Source organism: Pseudoliparis swirei, chromosome 19, assembly GCF_029220125.1.
Source record: "Pseudoliparis swirei isolate HS2019 ecotype Mariana Trench chromosome 19, NWPU_hadal_v1, whole genome shotgun sequence".
Classification (NCBI taxonomy): Eukaryota; Metazoa; Chordata; class Actinopteri; order Perciformes; family Liparidae; genus Pseudoliparis; species Pseudoliparis swirei.
The window spans coordinates 2426864-2446360 of NC_079406.1; the positions used below are offsets into that span (position 1 = coordinate 2426864).

The following is a 19497-nucleotide window of genomic DNA, read 5'->3' on the forward strand; positions in this document are numbered from 1 at the left end:
CCCCCTCTCCTCACAGCCATACAAAGTACCCCATTGCGCGGCTCCGTGTCCTCTCTGAGTTCACAGGTATTCACAATATTTCCATTCCTGCTCGGGGGGGGGGGGGATTAATCAGGCCGTTATAATTTGTTCCCTGAATATTTTGTTGTGTCCGCAGCGCCGGCATCCCGGAGCCGAGCGGAGCGTCGACTCCATCAATCAGTATTACCACGGCAACGTGGCGCCAAGGGCTTCGCTTCCCCCGCGGCCGCTGGAGGGGAAAGGCAATTATACAGGTAGCGTACGAGGGAGAGGGAGGGAGAGACGGAGAGAGAGAGAGAGGGAGGGAGAGGGAGGGAGAGACGGAGAGAGAGAGAGAGAGAGAGAGGCAGGGAGAGACGGAGAGAGAGAGAGAGGGAGAGGGAGAGAGGGAGGGAGAGACGGAGAGAGAGAGAGAGAGAGAGAGAGGCAGGGAGAGACGGAGAGAGAGAGAGGGAGAGGGAGGGAGAGACGGAGAGAGAGAGAGGGAGAGGGAGGGAGAGACGGAGAGAGAGAGAGAGAGGGAGGGAGAGGGAGAGAGGGAGAGGGAGGGAGAGACGGAGAGAGAGAGAGAGAGGGAGGGAGAGAGCGAGAGAACATCGGAATGGCGACGCAGGGCTGGACCGTGTTTATTCCCCCCCGCTAATGGCTTCCTGTTTGGTAATTGGCATCATGTGATCCCTGCGCTCTCCTCGGGGTGACTGATGCACATTTTAAGTGCGACCATCTGCAGATGATTCCATCGTTTTGGGGACTGAAACAGAAACGATGCTCAGCGCCTTCGATCGTGTCGCTCGTCCCTCGTTTACATTTATTCAGTTAAATATCAACAAGAAGAAAAAGAACAATTCATTAAGTCCTTAAAAACAATATGAACATATTCACTTGGAGATCCTTGAAAATGAACAATAGTAAACATCGTGTTTCAAATACTCACGACTATGACCTCACTATTATGACCTCACTACTCACTACAATGACCTCACTACTCACTACTATGACCTCATGACTATAACCTCACTGCTCACTACTATGACCTCACTACTCACTACTATGACCTCACTACTATGACCTCACTATTATGACCTCACTGCTCACTACTATGACCTCACTACTCACTACTATGACCTCACTACTATGACCTCACTACTCACTACTATGACCTCACTACTCACAACTATGACCTCACTACTCACTACTATGACCTCACTATGACCTCACTACTATGACCTCACTACTCACTACTATGACCTCACTATGACCTCACTACTCACTACTATGACCTCACTATCCACTACTATGACCTCACTATTCACTACTATGACCTCACTATGACCTCACTACTATGACCTCACTATCCACTACTATGACCTCACTATTCACTACTATGACCTCACTATGACCTCACTACTCACTACTATGACCTCACTATGACCTCACTACTCACTACTATGACCTCACTACTATGACCTCACTACTCAATAATATGACCTCACTACTATGACCTCACTACTCACTAATATGACCTCACTACAATGACCTCACTACTATGACCTCACTACTATGACCTCACTACTCACTACTATGACCTCACTACTATGACCTCACTATGACCTCACTACTCACTACTATGACCTCACTACAATGACCTCACTACTATGACCTCACTACAATGACCTCACTACTATGACCTCACTACTCACTACTATGACCTCACTACTGTGACCTTACTTCTCACTACTATGACCTCACTACTGTGACCTTACTTCTCAAATAAAATGTCTTGAAGTGGATATGAAATTAAAATGACATTGTCAATTTTATATACATTTTTTAATTACTATGTAAAACATCATGACATTTATGTAGGTTCAAAATCATTTAAAGGGATTTAAAAAGTCCCGATCTCCTACTTCTAAAAAAAACCACCCACCTCTTCCTCCAGACCCGCTGAATCAATGAACGGGAGACTAATTAAGCCGCCTGTCTATAACTCATCCCAATTAGGGCGCGGAGCAGAAGCCCGGCGGGCAGCTGAGTCCAGCGGCATCGACTGTGAGCCGACGCCGCGCTGTCAGTCAACAGGTGATGTAACCAAGAACAGGTGATGTAATCAAGAGAGCAGGGAGAGGGACAAGCCCTGACCGCCAGGAGCCATCATTCCAGACGTGTGACATGAAATATAGCTATGGCGCTGTATCATGCATGTGCTAGTGAAGGATGAGAAACAATAGAACTCGGTTGGTGTTTTTGATACACGTCAAGGTTCCAACAGGAACACGCCACACATATAAAACCCTGAGAAGCTCTTATAGTTCATCTTCCTCTCCTTATACACCGAGTCGCCACTAAAGGGTCAGACCAGCTCTCCAGAATACAAGAAACTCAGTAGTGCTGTTTTATTGTGGAGTTTTTCCCATTAAAAATCAATTAGAGGTTAATGGAGAACTCCTGATACTGGCGAGCCTCGGGCCGGCAAAGCAGAGATGCGTTATTGTAGAACATCGTTATTGATTGACTTATTTGCCAGATGAAGATTGACAGCCTGTCCGTGGTAACTTTGAGGTTTCTCTGCAGACGGTAACTTGTTTACATTACGGCACCGCGATGGATTTCTGTGACCGTGTGATATATTTCAGTTTTTCTTTTTAATAAATTTGAAAAATGTCTACATTTCTGTTTCTTTCTGTCAAGATGGGGAGCTGAGTGAACATTAATGAGAAATAAAATACACTTTTGATTTTAGCAAATGGCTGCAATGAAACAAAGAGAAAAGCATTTAAAGGTTGAATACTTTCCATACCCACTGTGTATGTATGGAAACATCTAAAATGGATCGTGGAATATGACGACTACCAACTACGCCATGGCCCTGCTGAGACTCCGCCCACTGTTGAGACTCCGCCCACTCCTCCTCTCTACCTCCTTCTGCCTGATGGATGGTGGAGGTCTGGATGGTTGAATATGCTGTCTACCAATTCTTCATCCACTCATATTCATTGTGTTGTTCCTGTGTTTTAATTAGTGTGTAATGATTCCTTCTGGTCACATGACATCTATGACATCATGTACCGAACCCTCCTCTGTTATCCTTCCTACCCGTTCTACTCACACCCAGCACCTGGTCACAGGAGGCCTCTGGAACTGTCAGTCAGCCAACCGCAAGGCCGACTTCATCTCTGGCTTTGCTGTGGAGCAGTCGCTGACTTCCTGGCTCTCACTGAGACCTGGATCACAGTAGACAACACGTCTACCCGGCTGCTCTCTCCTCTGCCTTCTCCTTTAGCCACACACCCAGACCCTCTGGTCGGGTGGAGGTACAGGTTTACTCATCTCACCCACATGGTGTTTCTGTCCCTACCCGCTTCCACTTTATCCCACTGACTTTTGAGTTTCATGCGGTGACCGTTACTCATCCGGTCCAACTTCACATTGTTGTTCTCACCGTCCCCCTGGTTCTTTGGGAGATTTCTTGGACGAGCTAGACCCCTCCTATCGAACTTGTGAACACGGCCCCGCTCATCCTTCTGGGTGACTTTAACATCCAGACAGAGAAGTCATGTGATCTCTTACTCTTATTGTCTTCCTTTAACCTCTCACTCAGTCCCTCCGCTCCTACTCACAAAGCCGGCAACCACCTTGACTACATTTTCACAAGAAACTGCTCTACCTCTAACCTCACTGTGACTCCTCCATGTCTCTGACCACTTCTTCATCTCTTACTCTCTCTCGCTCTCTGGTACTGACAACCCACCCATATCTACAGACTCTGCACCTGTACGCCGCAACATTCGCACCCTCTGTCCCTCCTCTCTTGCCTCCTCTGTCCTATCTGCTCTCCCCTCAACTGACTGCTTCTCACTCATGCATCCTAACTCTGCCGCAGACACTCCTCTCTTCCCTGTCTTCATCTCTTGATTCTCTTTGTCCTTTTAAGACACCGGTTCGAAATCCTCTCCGGCTCCGTGGTTGTCGGACTCGATGTGCTGGCCGAGAGAGCCACCCTGCGGCGGAAAGAAAATGGCGCAAATCGAATCAAGCGGAAGACTTGCTCTTCTATCAATCTCCTCTCCTCCTTCTCTTCCTCTATCTCTGCAGCCAAAAGCTCGTTCTACCTGACCAAAATTCAGTCTTCCTTCTCTAACCCCAAAAACTCTTCTCTATCTTTTCCAACCTCCTTGATCCCCCTGTCCCCTCCTCCTTCCACCCTTTTGCGAGCCACTTTGTCGACTACTTTACAAACAAGATAGACGACATACGCTCCTCCTTACAAATCCATCTTCTATCACCTCACCAACACTAACTTCTTCATCCCCTCTCTTTCCTCTTTCACCCCTTGTCTCCCAATCAAGTTCTTAGCTTGGTGACCTCCGCCCGACCGACCACCTGCGCCCTTGACCCCGTCCGTCTCCCATTCTCCAGGCTATTGCTCCTGACCTTCTGACCTTCCTCACCCATCTTATTAACAGCTCCCTCTCAACTGGCTGTTTCCCTAACTCTCTGAAGGAGGCGAGTCAACCCTCTCCTGAAGAAACCCACGCTCGACCCGTCTGAAGTCAGCAACTACAGACCGGTCTCTTCTTCCTTTTCTCTCCAAAACTCTGGGCGAGCTATCTTGAGCCAAGTGTCCTCCTATCTCCACAGTAACAACCTTCTTGACCTCACCAGTCTGGATTCAAGGCCGGCCACTCGACAGAGACGGCCCTCCTGGCTGTCTCTGAGCAGCTTCACACTGCTAGAGCAGCCTCAGTCTCCTCTGTCCTTATCCTTCTCGACCTTTCTGCAGCATTTGACACCGTGAACCACCAGATCCTGATCTCTTCTCTTCAGGACCTGGGATCTCAGGCACTGCACTCGCTCTTTTCTCTTCCTACCTTAAAGACCGCACCTACCGGGTAACTTGGAGAGGATCTGTGTCTGATCCTTGTCCTCTCACTACTGGGGTTCCTCAAGGCTCCGTCCTGGGTCCCTCCTCTTCTCTCTGTACACAAATTCTCTCGGCTCTGTCATTCGTTCGCATGGCTTCTCCTACCATAGCTATGCTGATGACACCCAACTGATCTTCTCGTTTCCACCGTCCGAAACACGGGTGGCGGCACGAATCTCTGCCTGTCTGACTGACATCTCTCAGTGGATGTCTGCTCACCACCTGAAGATCAACCCTGACAAGACTGAGCTACTATTCCTTCCAGGAAAGGCTCCCCACCCACGACCTGACTATCACCTTCAACAGCTCTGTGTTGGCCCCTACCCGGACTGCCAGGAACCTCGGGTGACACTCGACAGTCAACTCTCCCTGACGGCCAACATCGCTGCGACGACGCGTTCCTGTAGGTACATGCTGCACAACATCAGGAGAATACGTCCTCTTCTTACTCAGAAGGCGGCGCAGGTTCTGATCCAGGCTCTGGTCATTTCACGCCTCGACTACTGCAACTCCCTCCTGGCTGGTCTACCTGCTAAGGCCATCCGACCCCTGCAGCTCATCCAGAATGCAGCAGCTCGACTGGTCTTCAGCCTCCCGAAATTCACCCACACCACTCCGCTCCTCCGCTCTCTCCACTGGTTACGGTGGCTGCACGCATCCGCTTCAAAACACTGGTCCTGGCGTATCGTGCTCTAGACGGATCGGGCCCGTCTACATCCGGGATATGGTCACACCGTACACCCCGCACGTTCGCTCCGCTCGGCAACAGCCAATCGACTTGTGCCTCCTGCACCTCGAGCTAATCACTGAAATCCAGACTGTTTGCTGTCCTGGCTCCTCAGTGGTGGAACGAGCTCCACTGACATCAGGACAGCAGAAAGTCTCTACATCTTCCGTCGGAGACTGAAAACACACCTTTTCCGACTATATCTGGATTAAAACACAGATTAGCACTTCAGTGGCACTTAGATAGCACTTACTTATGGTACTTTTGTAGTTCGACTATGTTGAGGAAATGTTACTTCCTGTATTCTTGTTGTTCTTAGTTTGTACTCTAGGTTGAAATGCACTTATTGTAAGTCGCTTTGGATAAAAGCGTCTGCTAAATGACATGTAATGTAATGTAATATGACACCTGTCCATCCTGGAGAGGGATCCTCCTCTGTTCTCTCCTCAAGGTGTCTGACCTTTCACCCTGAAGGGTTGTTTGGGAGTTGTTCCTGATCCGATGTGAGGTCAAAGGTCAAAGGTCAGGGATGTCTATGTGTACAGATTGTAAAGCACTCTGAGGGGAATGTGTAATTTGTGAAAATGGGCGACACAAATAAACTGACCTGAATTGAAACTGAAATGAATTGAAAAAAGAAAGCATACAAAATGAATTTTAGATCAGATAATAACATTATTTACGGCGTGTCGCTGCTGCACTTGTTTTAGTTACAGGGTTTAAATGTCTTTGCATCTTTTATTGTTGGAATGTGTCTATTTTTAACAAATATAAGCAGATATTTAATGAAATATATATGTCCTTATACTTCACTAAGTGTGTCACCGTCGGTCATTCAAGACGCACTAAAGGCAACAAGTGAACTCCCTTTTTTATATTAAACTGTTTAAAACATGCACAGGTTACTTAAAGTTCAAAGTTCGAAGTTATCTTTATGTGACATAATAGTAATAATTACATTATAAAAAATAATTAATTTAGATTATATCTCGAAAATAAGAGCTCATCTTGATATGTGGCGGGTTAACAATGTGGATGGAGAGCCACGCCACCTCGTGCGTGTGCCGAGGCACCTGTGGGTGCGCGCAGAGGGTGCACCCTGAGGGTGGCGGTGTTATTGTGTGTCCTTTACTCAGACGTCCTCCAGTAATGTGAGACGATGACACGTGGTGTGTCCTGTCGTGTCCTCGTGGAGCTCCACCTTGTTGCGTTGACACTTCTCTCTGGAACACCCTCCGCGTGGTGGAAGAAACCCACGTCGGGTCTCCAGAGAAGAAAAGAAAAAAAACATTTAAATTGACATTTTAATCTCAGACCGGCTCGTTTGTTGTGTTGCGTGTTTTTTCTTCTTCTCCTTCTTCTTCTTCTTTTTTATTTTTTGCAGTGCGGCTCATACTGAAGTCCTTCTCCGTCTCATTCAACAACATCATCATCAGCGAGAGAGAGAGAGAGAGAGAGAGAGAGAGAGAGCAAGAGAGAGAGAGAGAGAGAGAGAGAGAGCAAGAGAGAGAGAGAGCAAGAGAGAGAGAAAGAGAGAGAGACAGCACGGTGCCATCCTCTCGCCATTGCGATCAGTGTCTCGGTGCTGTGAGTCGATGTCCGGTGTGCACGCGCCGCTCTTCTAAAAAAGAAACACACAAAAACAAGGGGGCGAACGGGAGACGCGTGAGGAAGAGAAGGAGGGGCAGGAAGAGGTAAAGGGGGGATTTTCTTTCATTCCCAACTTCGCACGCGGACCTCTATGTTCTGGGATTTCGGCTCGTTCCTCCTTCGCCAATGCAAACGGGAATATGCAGCGCAGCCTCAGCATCCTGTGCACCAGCCTCCTGGGGGTGTGCTTGGGCTCGAGCTCAAGTTTCCCAAGTAACATCAATATAGGTGAGAAACGAGCTTTTGTCTCATGTGTTTCTGTATTTTTATATATATGTATATATTTATATATATTGATATATCCTCCTCCGCTCAACAGGAGGCTTGTTCCCGACCGAATCGCACGAGTATGAGGTGTTCCGCTTCGCCCTCTCGCACCACCAGGACATCCCCAAACTGGTGCCGCAGGTGGATATGGTCAAGATGGGGAACAGCTTCTCCATGACATACGCCTGTGAGTATAGGATCAGTGTTCCATCTCACCGGGAGCCGAGCGACCGGCGTTGTTCTCCCATCACGTCGGTTCAACATGTTTTTTTTCTTCTCCATCGCGCGTAAGAGCGCGTAACAACTCCACGGGCACCAAACCCGATTATAGATATAGATGTGCGACTATAACATATAAATATATATATGAATATATATTATATTATATGTATTATATTATATGTATATGATAGGGCTACTGCGTGCGTCAGTAGGTTATCTCAGTAACTGTTGCGTGGGATCGAGAAGGACTTTATCGGTCTGGTGTCGCTCCGGGGGGAGGGGGAGGGGGGGGTGCAACCTCTGCAGCAGAGATCCTAAATATCCATATCCAGTCATATGACAGCATGTCCTCGTTCCAGCTGTATGTGGCGCGCGCGCGCCTGCTTCCCGTCGGTGAACACAAAGCGATCGACGGAGCGAACGGATGGGGGGGGGGGGGGGGGTCATATGTAGCCGCGGAGCACAATACGATTATATTGTGTTTATTATCTTCCTCTTTCTCCCCGACAGAGCTCACATTCATAACCCCCCCCCCCCCCCCCCCTAAAACCTCGTGAAGACATGCGCATTTACGCACCGAGACAGCATTAAACTTTTAAGACTTTCGGATGGCCTTCCTCGCCTTAATGATTTATTTATTTATTGCTCTATCCTTCTCTTTACTCTTTCGCACAGCTCAGAGCGTCTTTAATCTGCGCATGAGAGAGAACAGTGTCACTTGTTAAATGAAGGTAACGACCTTAATTAATGCTGTCAACAAGGAAGTCAAATACAAATGAGAAATGGCTCTCCATGGGCGATGGGTAATGTGCCATTAGGCAGCCAAACAATAACTCTGGGTCCCTGCGTGACAAAAGAAATGCCGGTCTGAGTTGTTCTCCTTTGTTCGCCCTGCACTTATCCCTTCTTTGAGTCCTGACACGCCGGCGTCGCCCTCAGTCTTTCCCGTCCCTGTTGTTCTTCGCTCGCTGTCGTGAAGTCGGACGCTTCCAGGAGAGAGAGATACCCTCTGACAACTGTTCCTTCCCGACTCCCTCCCCTCGTTGACAGACGTTTGATTTCTCCCTTCAGACATTGATTTTTTTTTAGTTTTTTTTTTTAGCATTTGCTCTTTTGTGTAACGTGTCTGGAATAGAAAGAAAAAAAGTAAAGAAGGTCTTTTATTCCATTTCCCTCTGCGGGTTGGATCCAGTCGCAGATATCAGTCGAGATGAGAGAGAAAGAAAAAAAAACATGATGCAGTTTCATAAAGACCCAAAAATACATGCACAAAGGCACTGAGTCAGACGGAGGGGAAACAAACCCGGTTACCTTGTGCATGTCGTGGTGCGGCAGGTTGGATAGTTGAAGATGTCTGATCAGGGATGAGGCGTCTCACAGGTTGTATGTTATCCCCACAATGCTTTAAAATGAGTATAAACAGATTATCTATCATGATGACTCCTTTTAGCAGCGATGGAGCAGCCTAGCCGAGTAGTTTGGTTCCCTAAATCCAACAGTCGTTCCCTCGTGAAGTCTGGTCCCTCCAGTCTCCACGGTCATCCCTCACTTTAATATTCTTAATAATTATAACTAAAGTTGACTTTCAATACAGATCCTCATGACTCGTTTGGCTTGATTTGGAGTGAGCGGGTCAACATGACCCTGAACACCACACCGGTGTCTCATCTCTATGTATCTACAGCGCCCCATGAAAAAAAACAAAGTTACAAAATACAAATTCAATTTAGGAGAAAATACACGTTATGGTTGACTAATGCAATCGAAATCCAGATTCTATGTTCTTTGTGTTCCCGTGGTGCCGGTCTGGGCTTCAGGTCCTCTTTGTCCTCGGGAAGGAATTATGAGTGATTCGATGTTCTTGAGAGGAATGCTCCTCTTTTAATCCCTCCATCACGTCTCCGTGTGACGCTGAGCGGAACGGAGACCTCCTCGGGGTCCAGGCGGACGTAGGATGGAGGTCTCGGGTGGCAGAGGGGTCGATGGACCCCGAAGGGGGTCTCGTTCGCTCGCTAGAGTCCTGCAGAGATTCTCTGCATGGTGATCCCCGTGGTAACCAATGGAGCGGTGCGGTGGATCGGTGGAAGGCTGTGAGATCCAAAGGTTGATCTGACGTCGGACTTCTGACATCCGACTTCTCCTGAACTGAAACATGAGAGAACTCCTCCGGGTCTCTGAAGCCGGACCCCAATTGGTTTACCTCCGGCTCGGTTGTCGTTCCCAACCCTCAGCTGCTCATCTGCCTTCGTCTGTTGCTCCTCTACTTAAAAAATATACTCAACTTTTCCCGTGACAAGTCCTCTCTGCCGTTGTTCAGCTCATCACCATGGCGATGGTGATGGTGATGGTGATGGTCCCACGAATCCATCACCGGCCGGCAGAATGGAGGGCTGGGATGTCGCTTGTTGGGTATTTTGATATTGCCAGTATTTTGCTGAATGTTGAACACAAAAAAGAAAATGTTCTCTTAAGATACCTCTGGACTTTACACACATTGCACGTTATTTAGTACAATTACCCTCCATCTTCATAAAAAGCAGACTTTTATGAAGTCCACCCGGTCCCGAGTGTCTTAATTTGGCGGCGATGCGGCGCTCCCTGCAGCCGTTCGGGTCCCGGGGAGCGCGGCAGGGCCGTGTAATGAAAGGTAAAGACGCCCGAGACGGCCTCATTAAAGAGACGGCGCTCGGCTCAGGAGGGAGCGCGGCGGGGACGCGAGGCTCGGGCTCGGCTCGGGTACGATGATGTCTTGGTCACGGCGTTCGACCAGGGACAGAAGCATCATACTTGCAGTACGAGTAGATTGCGCAACATTAAAATGTTGCCCCGCCTCCACAGCATCCAACCCCAGATTCACTCTCTATTTGCAATGACATTCGTCCTCTTGGAGCTCCGCCTCCTTTTGATTTTGGGGGTGGTTTTTGTCTCGGCTCGAGATCTCGGGAACCGCTCACTACGCGACGTCATCGGGGTCGAAGAACCAGAAATGTCCCGGAGACGAGGCACAATACGACGACGCAGACGGGGGGCGGAGCCTCTGCCCGACACGGCTGTTCTACTCAATCTCCTCTTATCTTTATTCTCAGTTAATTGGCAGAATTTATTCAAAAATCCATTTAAAATCCATTAAAATGAAAGAGCAGATTTTTTTTGAAGAAGTATTCTTTGAAACTGACGATTAGATGAAGGATAACCGCTGAATAACTGTTCAGGGCCGACGACACTCAGGATTCATCCACATGGTCCGCCCCCAGCCAGTCAGCCACCTCTCGGTCCCTCAGACACGACATCTCTTCTTCTTCTTCTTCCTCTTCTTCTTCTTCTTCTTCTTCTTCTTCTTCTTCTTCTTCTTCTTCTTCTTCTTCTTCTTCTTCTTCTTCCCCTTCTTCTTCTTCTTCCTCCTCCTCTTCTTCTTCTTCTTCGCATCACGCTCACATCTCTGCGTCGGGAAGACTCTCGGTGGGAGGAAACCCGGCTCGCGTGAAAGTGACGCCTCCTCCTGCTCCGTGTCACTCGTCCATGAAAGAGGTTTTTTTTTAAATTCAGATGTGGAGGCTAACGGGAACATGTTTGTGAGGAAGGAAAAATAAGGTGTGTGTGTGTTTGGGGCTTATAATGAGTCACATGAGAAAAGCCGTCTATTCCTGGGTTCGTATATATAGTGCGGAGGAGTGTGAGCGTACACGTGTTCCATTCTGGCATCTGTGTAGGACGTCTCGGGTGAGTGACAGTTCACCTCTAGTGTACGTGTGTGTGTGTGTGTGTGTGTGTGTGTGTGTGGGTGGGAACTTGCCCATGGCTCTTTGTGGGGTCCACGAGTGTGGAAAAAAAGCAGCGGGTGAATGGGCCCTTGTGCACGCCGATGAATGGAGCTCCGGATGAGGGTGATACTCATCAGCTGGCTCTTATGACTAGCCACTTCCTCCAGAAGAAGAAAAGCCCCAACACACACACACACACACACACACACACACACACACACGCACACACACACACACGCACACACACTCGCTGGCACCTGCATAGAGAACATGTGGCGCGGAGGTTGTGTGGATTGGGGCGAAGGTGAAACGAGGAAACATTAAAGAGACATTGAGCGTTAACGGCGGAGCGCTCCGTTTGATCTTCCCCGCCTGAAGAGTCGCCGGGAGGAAGAGGAAGCGATGACGAGCGGCAGCGATGTGAGACGGGATGTGAGACGGGATGTGAGACGGGATGCTGGAGCTCATTTGCATATCTCCTGTCTGCTCCGCCCCCGTGAGGCCGAGTCACCGAGCGGCAGAAGGCGTGTCTTATTATTATTTATCCGGTTTTGGTTCCCGCGGGTCACGCCTCCTTTTTCTGTGACACGTCTGTTTTCACGTCGCTGGACCGGGTCGTTTTGTTTGTTTGTTTCACGTGTTTCCAGCAGTTAAAAATAACCGCCAGGGATGCTGTGTGTGTGTGCGTGTTGCTGTGTGTGTGTGTGTTGCTGTGTGTGTGTTGCTGTGTGTGTGTGTGTGTGTGTGTGTGTGTGTGTGTGTGTGTGTGTGTGTGTTGCTGTGTGTGTGTGTTGCTGTGTGTGTGTTGCTGTGTGTGTGTGTGTGTGTGTGTGTTGCTGTGTGTGTGGTGTTGCTGTGTGTGTGTGTGTTGCTGTGTGTGTTGCTGTGTGTGTGTTGCTGTGTGTGTGTGTTGCTGTGTGTGTGTACAGAGGATATTCGTCACCGTTCCCCCTCATATCACATGACCATAATCTGCTATTGACTCTGTTTTGTAATACGGCGTCCTGTCCAATCCCCTGCAGGCTCACGCCTACCATCTACTCTTCTCTTTGATGTCCCCCCCCCCCCCCCCCCCGTGTGTGTGCGGTGAGATTTAGGCTAAACTCGGACTATTTTTGAACTCTTCCGTATTGCACCAGCAAAACAAGATTCACCTTTTTCAGAGTGGTGGATTTTTATATTAGCTGTACGTTTACTTGTTATTTTTAATACCTTTCATGTCCTATAATACATCTTTCATTCAGACTAACCGCTCGGCGTGGAATGGACGGTGTGGGTTAGCGCCTCTCCGGGTCTCTGAGGGCCGTTTAAAGAGGACTTGAAGAAGATCTATGAGGTGGCCATGATCAGTGAACTGAGCACAGCACAGAGGCAATCAATACGGCACAGATGAGGGGGGGGGGCTAGAGTATATATATATGAATAACTGTTATGGGATGAGTGGCGCTCTGTGTCACAGAGAGTGGAGTACAGACGGTGACGGTAAATCGAGGTTTTAATATCAGTGATGTCAGTGCTGCTCACTGACTGATGGATACAGGCGGTACGGAGAGTGTTCAGACCCCTTTCACATGGAACCTCATTGCAGCCATTTGCTCAAATCAAAAAAGTTCATTTTATTTCTCATTAATATTCACTCAGTACTTCATCTGGACAGAAAAATACAGAAATGTAGACATTTTTGCAAATTTATTAAAAAGAAATAAAACTTCAGAAAAACTGAAATATCAACATGGTCATTAGTATTCAGACCCTCAATTAATGATCAATAAATTTAACTTTTTTGGTGGGTGAGGAAAGTATTCAGACCCCTTTAAATGTTTCACTCTTTGTTTCATTGGAGCCATTTGCTAAAATCAAATAAGTTCATTTTATTTCTCATTAATATTCACTCAGCACTTCATCTGGACAGAAAAATACAGAAATGTAGACATTTTTGCAAATTTATTAAAAAGAAATAAAACTTCAGAAAAACTGAAGTATCAACATGGTCATCACAAAAGACTTTATTTCTCATTAATTAAGGGTCTGAATACTTATTCATGGTGACATATGTATATATATATATACATATATATATATACAGTATATACATATATATATATATATATTCACATACATCTTCCATATACATACGTTTCAATCACACTTATAACCCTTAAAAATTGTTTAATAAATATTCCTTGAAAGCCAAAAGTTGACCATTCTTAGATCCATTTTAACGTTGTTCCATAATTGGACTCCGACAATAGAAACACATCTTTTAACCCCTTGTTCATCCTTTTGTACAGTAAACTTACAAACATCTCTCAAATCATATTTACATTCATGTATTCAGCAACCTTTGTACAATCTGACTCTGTCCATTGTCTGCATTATTCTATAATAAATCAATACATTTCATAACGTCTTTGTGTATTTAGAAAAGCGCTTTATAAGTTTTAATTATTATAATAACATGCTATAAAACAATGTGTGTGTGCTCATAGCAGCCGACATCATTCATGATGCGTATCGCACGTCTTTGAAACACAACTGTTGAATTCATGAATTTGATTAGCTTGAATTAGGGAACGCCGGGTCATCCCCGAAGAGTCGGGAGTCACACATCGGTTAAAGAAGCTGAAATGCATCCCCGAAAACAGACTCCCTGATGTCTTCAGCCTGACCTCGACCTTTGACCCCTGAAAACAAGGCGGCCTCTACCTGCTTCTCTCCTCTGGTGCTTTGACCATATTTCTTCCGGCTCTATATTTAAATCTCCTCCCGTCCTGAACGGCTCGAGTCATCCAGTAAATCAAAGTCAAAATGGAGTCCGTCTACTCGGCGCTTTAGCTCGTCCTCATCGGGCTCGTCGCTCGCTCTTCCTCCTCAGGATAAATGTGTGCGAGCATGTGGGACCGCTGTGTGAAGCTCTCACACACACACACACACACACACACACACAATCGCTAACAAGACACGAGAGCTGGAGCGGATGCATTTAATCTATTATTCAATGCAGCACATCCAATCCTATCACTTCATGGAGACGTAAGCATGAATATGTAATGCTCAGCCAGCGGGGGGGGAGGAGTTGAAGCTGCCCTTCATACGTTGTGCGCCGTGGCGATGAAGACGTCGTTAAGCTCTCCAGAGCAGTGGCGTGTCCAGACCTTTTTGACTGGGGTGGCCCAAGTGGGGAACTGACTTATGTAGGGGTGGCATGAAGTACGAGTGCACATCGGGGCGGGGGGCACGGAATAGCATTAATTTACCATTTTTGTCTCTACTATCCATATCTACTTTAATTACTTTATAGTGTCTTACATTCCTGTGTTTAAAGTTTAATTTAAAAGATAAACAGACCTACCAATCTCAACAGAGTGACACCATACAAATGTAATATAAAACTTCCATACTTTATTCTTTAACAACTTGTACAGTACTGTATATACAAAAGAAAATGCACATTCTCAGAGTAAGTGCCAACAAACTTAAAATAAAGTAATAATGCCAACAATATTGAAAACGGTCACAGTATAAAGTAAAGTGCCAATAAAATAAATACAATTAAAAACTGTCACAGTATAAAGTAAAGTGCCAACAAAAAACAGCCCAGATACATTTAAAACAGTTGAATTCTCCTGTTCTTGTGTTGGCTTGCAAACAGTTTTATAAAGTCATCCATGTTCAATGCCTTAGCTCTTCTTGACTCAATGCTTAGCACACCTAAATGGCTTAGCCTGCTATCTACCATTGTTGTCCTCAAATGGTTTTTAATTAGCTTTAGAGCAGAAAAGCTCCGCTCACAGGCAGCACTGCTGACTGGAAGGGCTACAGCTATTTTGCACAGCCTGAAGAGCTCATGAAACACCTCTTGGTATGGTTCTAAAAACACAGTCAAGTCTAGAATGCTTGCCAACTCTCTTGCCCCACTCTCAGCCTTCCTTTTCAAAATTCTCCTAGCCTGGTGAAGCTCATGAGTAAGATCTTCTTGATCACAACCATACATTTCACCCAAGCCAAATACTTGGTTGTCTTGAAGGAATGTACTGCTTTTAGGGTTTAGGGCCTGTAAACCCTTCATTATAAAACAGTTAGGTTTTGAGAACCTTCTTTCCAATTCACCAATCATGGAGTCAAGGATGGGGTAGAGTAGTCTCTGTCTGAATGTATCTTTGTCATCATTACCCTTCCGCAGGCCTATAGTACATGTCACATAAGACCCACCAAGTTTGGAGCTAACTTTTGTGATCTCTTCTTCTCACTATTCTCAACAGCTATATTACACTGTTTGGCTGTCTCTACTATGTCATGCCACAGTTGATCACAAAATGTCTCAGTCCTGTACTCCTGAAGTGTATCGTGAAGTGACTCCACCATGTCTACTGCCATAGCTAAATCAACTGAGGTGACTGTAGCAGGTCAGAAAGCAGCTTTGTGTTTCCGAACAGTTTTCGGAAGGTTGCAAGGAGGATATGAATGTGAGGTCAATCTGTGCAAGCAAACCTCGAGCATCAGTGGATCTGTCTCTATGATTTTCTTCGCTTATATTTTGAAGGACACACAACACAGCTGGTAACCTATCCATGAAGTTCCTGCAAGCCAATGCTCTACATGCCCATCTTGTGTCACTAAGTTTTTGTAACTCCCTAGGCTGGCCCCATACATCTCCTTTTGAACATCCAGCCATTTCTGGTGCACATAAGATCCTGACATGTACACATAGAGCTTCTCAAGCAGTGAGAAGAAGCAATCAGCCTCTGGAACTGACTTCACAGTGTCAACTAAGACCAGGTTCAGACAGTGCGCATTACAGTGGACATAAAACGCATGTTTAGCCTCTGTCTTAATTCTGGCTGCCACACCTGTGTGTTTGCCACTCATCACTGAGGCCCCATCATAACCTTGTCCAACAAGATTTTCTTTGTACTGAAGGCCATATCTTTCTAAACACTGGATGATCATTTCGCTGAGCCTTAGCATCTAGATGTTGGGCATGTTGGAAATCAAGAAAGCTTTCATGCACAGCCCGTTGTAGTAATACCTAACTACTAATGACAGCTGCTCCTTCTTTTTCAGATCTTTGGTTTCATCAGCAATGACAGAGAATACCACACTCTCCTTCACTTCCTTCACAATCTCATCACGCACCATACTTGCTAAGCACTGCAGAATTTCATTCTGTATGGTATTGCTTGTGTATTTTGCATTGCGTTGTCCCTTCATTTTTTGGGCTACCATAGGATTGTGTTTAGCGATCATTTCTAGAATTCCTAAGAAATTCCCTTTGTTGTCATATTCTTCCGATTCACGGTGACCTCTTTGTGCTATATTCTGTGTTGCTGTCAAAAGCAGTACATCTGCAACTGTTTTAATGTAACTGCGATTCTCTTCAACTTTCTTTTTGTACTCTTTGTTAATCATATCTAAGATAGAAGAATCTGTAAGCAATAGCCTCTTGTGCTCATTCCAAGCAAACATGGCATTAATGTGAGACTCAGATTTCTCATGCAACTTAAAGCCAGCATCTTTGTACGTTGCTTTTTCCAGTGTGAAAAGCCTGATTCTGAGGAGAAAACAGATTCTGACGCGCCAGGCAGGAGAAGTGTCTGCATGCGTAACAGTAGGCTGAATCTTTGCTTTGTGAGTATTCAAGCCAGGAATTGTGGTTAAACCACACTGGATTGAACGCCCTCCTCTTCTCACCTTGGAGGGTTCTTGGAAAACCTTTAAACGAGGCTGAGAGGGACCTGCTGCTCTTGACTGTGAAATATCTGAAAGTGACAAAAGCATGAGAATTGGATCAGTGTCATGTACTTGTTGGGACAGAAGTGCTCATTGGGGCATTAGTACAGATGAAAGAATTGAATTAAGTACAATATATTTCATATGAAATATTAAGGCATACCATGAGGTCCAGGTGGGGCCACAAGGGCTGCTGCATCACCATCCCCACGTGTCACTGCATGGCCTGCAGGTACTGCTGGATGGTTCTCAGTGTCAGTGTCATTGTCAGAGAGTGGCTGACTTGACACACCTGAAGTAATATAGGGATTTTAACAGTTGTATCAATTTATTTGTATGTCAAATTAGTCATATTTAGCTTTTTCACACCTGTATTGTTAAAAATAGGGCTTTGCCCTGAATCTCAGTATAAGCCACTATAAGTATAGCAAAAGTGAAACATCTCAAGTCATAGCAGATAGTTTTATAAAGATGCATACATTACATACCCTGATGTGCAAGTGAAGATGAAGGGCCTTCATCACCAGTATCCTTGTCTGAGTCTACAAAAACACATACGTTGTCATCAGAATGATAATAAAATCAGCCTTTTTGTAAGTAGGCTAAGTGGTATGTTACGCAACCCAGATGACTAAAATGAAATAATGACTATTGCACTTCTACACTAATTGAGAAGTTAGTGTCAACTTTAGTTTCAATGTCTGGCAATTAACCACAATGTCATTGATATTATCAAGGCAATCAAATAAGTGCTTACTAAAGAGAAATCTGGAACTATCAGGATTTTACATACCCATGTGTACAGCTGAAGCTGGAGGCTCCTGCTGTACATCCCTAGCAGAGTCAAGCTGGCTCTCATCCTCAGACTGACTAGCACTGCTGGCTTCTGCTGCTCTGTCCTGCTCTGTTGTTTTGGATTTCTTTCTTTTGAAGAATCCCTGAATGTTCTGATTTCTTTTCATACTGTAATAGTCGCATGTCATGATGCATGTCACTATATCTTGCACAACACATTTAGCCTAATTATGAATGCATGAATGAATGTGACATGCAAAACTTACTCAGGTCTAATGTTACAAAGTTAGAAGAGATACAAGACAGATTTACATACTGTAACGTTAAGTTAGCTAGCGTTAGCATCAGCGTTAGCATTAGCGTTAGCATTAGCGTTAGCGTTAGCATCGTTGACAATAACCAAACAATGATGACGACAGGTTTGCTAGTAAGCTGAGTCAGGAAATAATAAAATAAGATGGGAAAACGTTTTAGCTTTTAAACCATTCACACATGTGTATCAATAAGTCTACTCACATCTTTCAGGAGCTAAGAATCCCTGGACAGGTTTGCTAGGCAGCAAGCTGAGTCAGTCGACACTGTCGACAGTCGCGATGATGACAGACCTGCACCACATATCGTGAAAATCAAAAACGTTTTAGCTTATTACAGTTCAAACTTTTAAACCACTGACTCATTATGTGTAACTGTTATCAATAATTCTAGCTACTCACATCTTTCAGGAGCGAGTAGCCGCAATCTCTTGATGTCTTCTTGATGTCTTCTTGTCGGTTGAAAATGAAAGTTCGGTAGTCACACAATTCAAACGTTCCCGCCTCCGTGGGCAGATAGCCAATCATAGTTTAGCATATGGGGTGGCACCTGGGGTGGCCAATCAGATTCCAGGGGTAGCACGTGCCACCCCTGGCCACCCCCTAGACACGCCCCTGCTCCAGAGGAGCTGAAAGAAGAGGCCGTTGTCTTCCTGGAGACGGCAGGAGCAAACAACACCCCAGAGAGGAGAGGCGTATCTGGGATGGAAGTGAGGAAGACGAGGGGGGGGGGGGGGGGAGGTGAAGCTGAGCTAGAGCTGCGCAGACTTGTTTTTTATCGAGAAATATAGTTTTAGGAATTTTGTTTTTTTCTTATTGATTTTTTGTTTGTTTTAGGTTGTAAAATGCTGTATTTAGATATATTCAATACCAGGAGTGACATAGAAGTGACATTTATTGTTTTTTACATGAGAAAATTCAAATAAAAATGTTGGAGACCTCGCCTAAATCCTCCGTATAAAACCTCTCTAACTTTGTTCTGCTTCACTTTATCAAAGTAAAACTGTGCAGGGAGAATGTTAACATATTTTAATATGATTTGTGAGAGTTTTAAAGCTTTAAACTGCCTCGTTCCAAACATATAATTAC

General features: G+C 45.7%; 1 protein-coding gene and 1 long non-coding RNA gene across 3 annotated transcripts in view; one reads left to right on the forward strand and one right to left on the reverse strand.

Annotated features, from left to right (window-relative positions):
* The first annotated feature begins 7462 nt into the window (after positions 1-7462).
* gria1a (glutamate receptor, ionotropic, AMPA 1a) overlaps positions 7463-19497 on the forward strand; it is a 75360-nt gene continuing 63325 nt past the window's right edge. The window contains 2 exon segments of the mRNA XM_056439002.1: positions 7463-7550; positions 7642-7776. Coding sequence (XP_056294977.1) covers positions 7463-7550; positions 7642-7776 — 223 coding nt within the window.
* Positions 17163-19018, reverse strand: LOC130209392 (uncharacterized). Of its 2 annotated transcripts, XR_008834594.1 has the most exons (6): positions 18811-19018; positions 18614-18702; positions 18096-18265; positions 17791-17844; positions 17466-17594; positions 17163-17331 (listed from the first exon to the last, which is right to left on the reverse strand). It is a non-coding gene; the product is annotated as an uncharacterized LOC130209392 (long non-coding RNA). The 2 variants fall into 2 exon arrangements; XR_008834593.1 differs by having other exon boundaries at positions 17791-18265.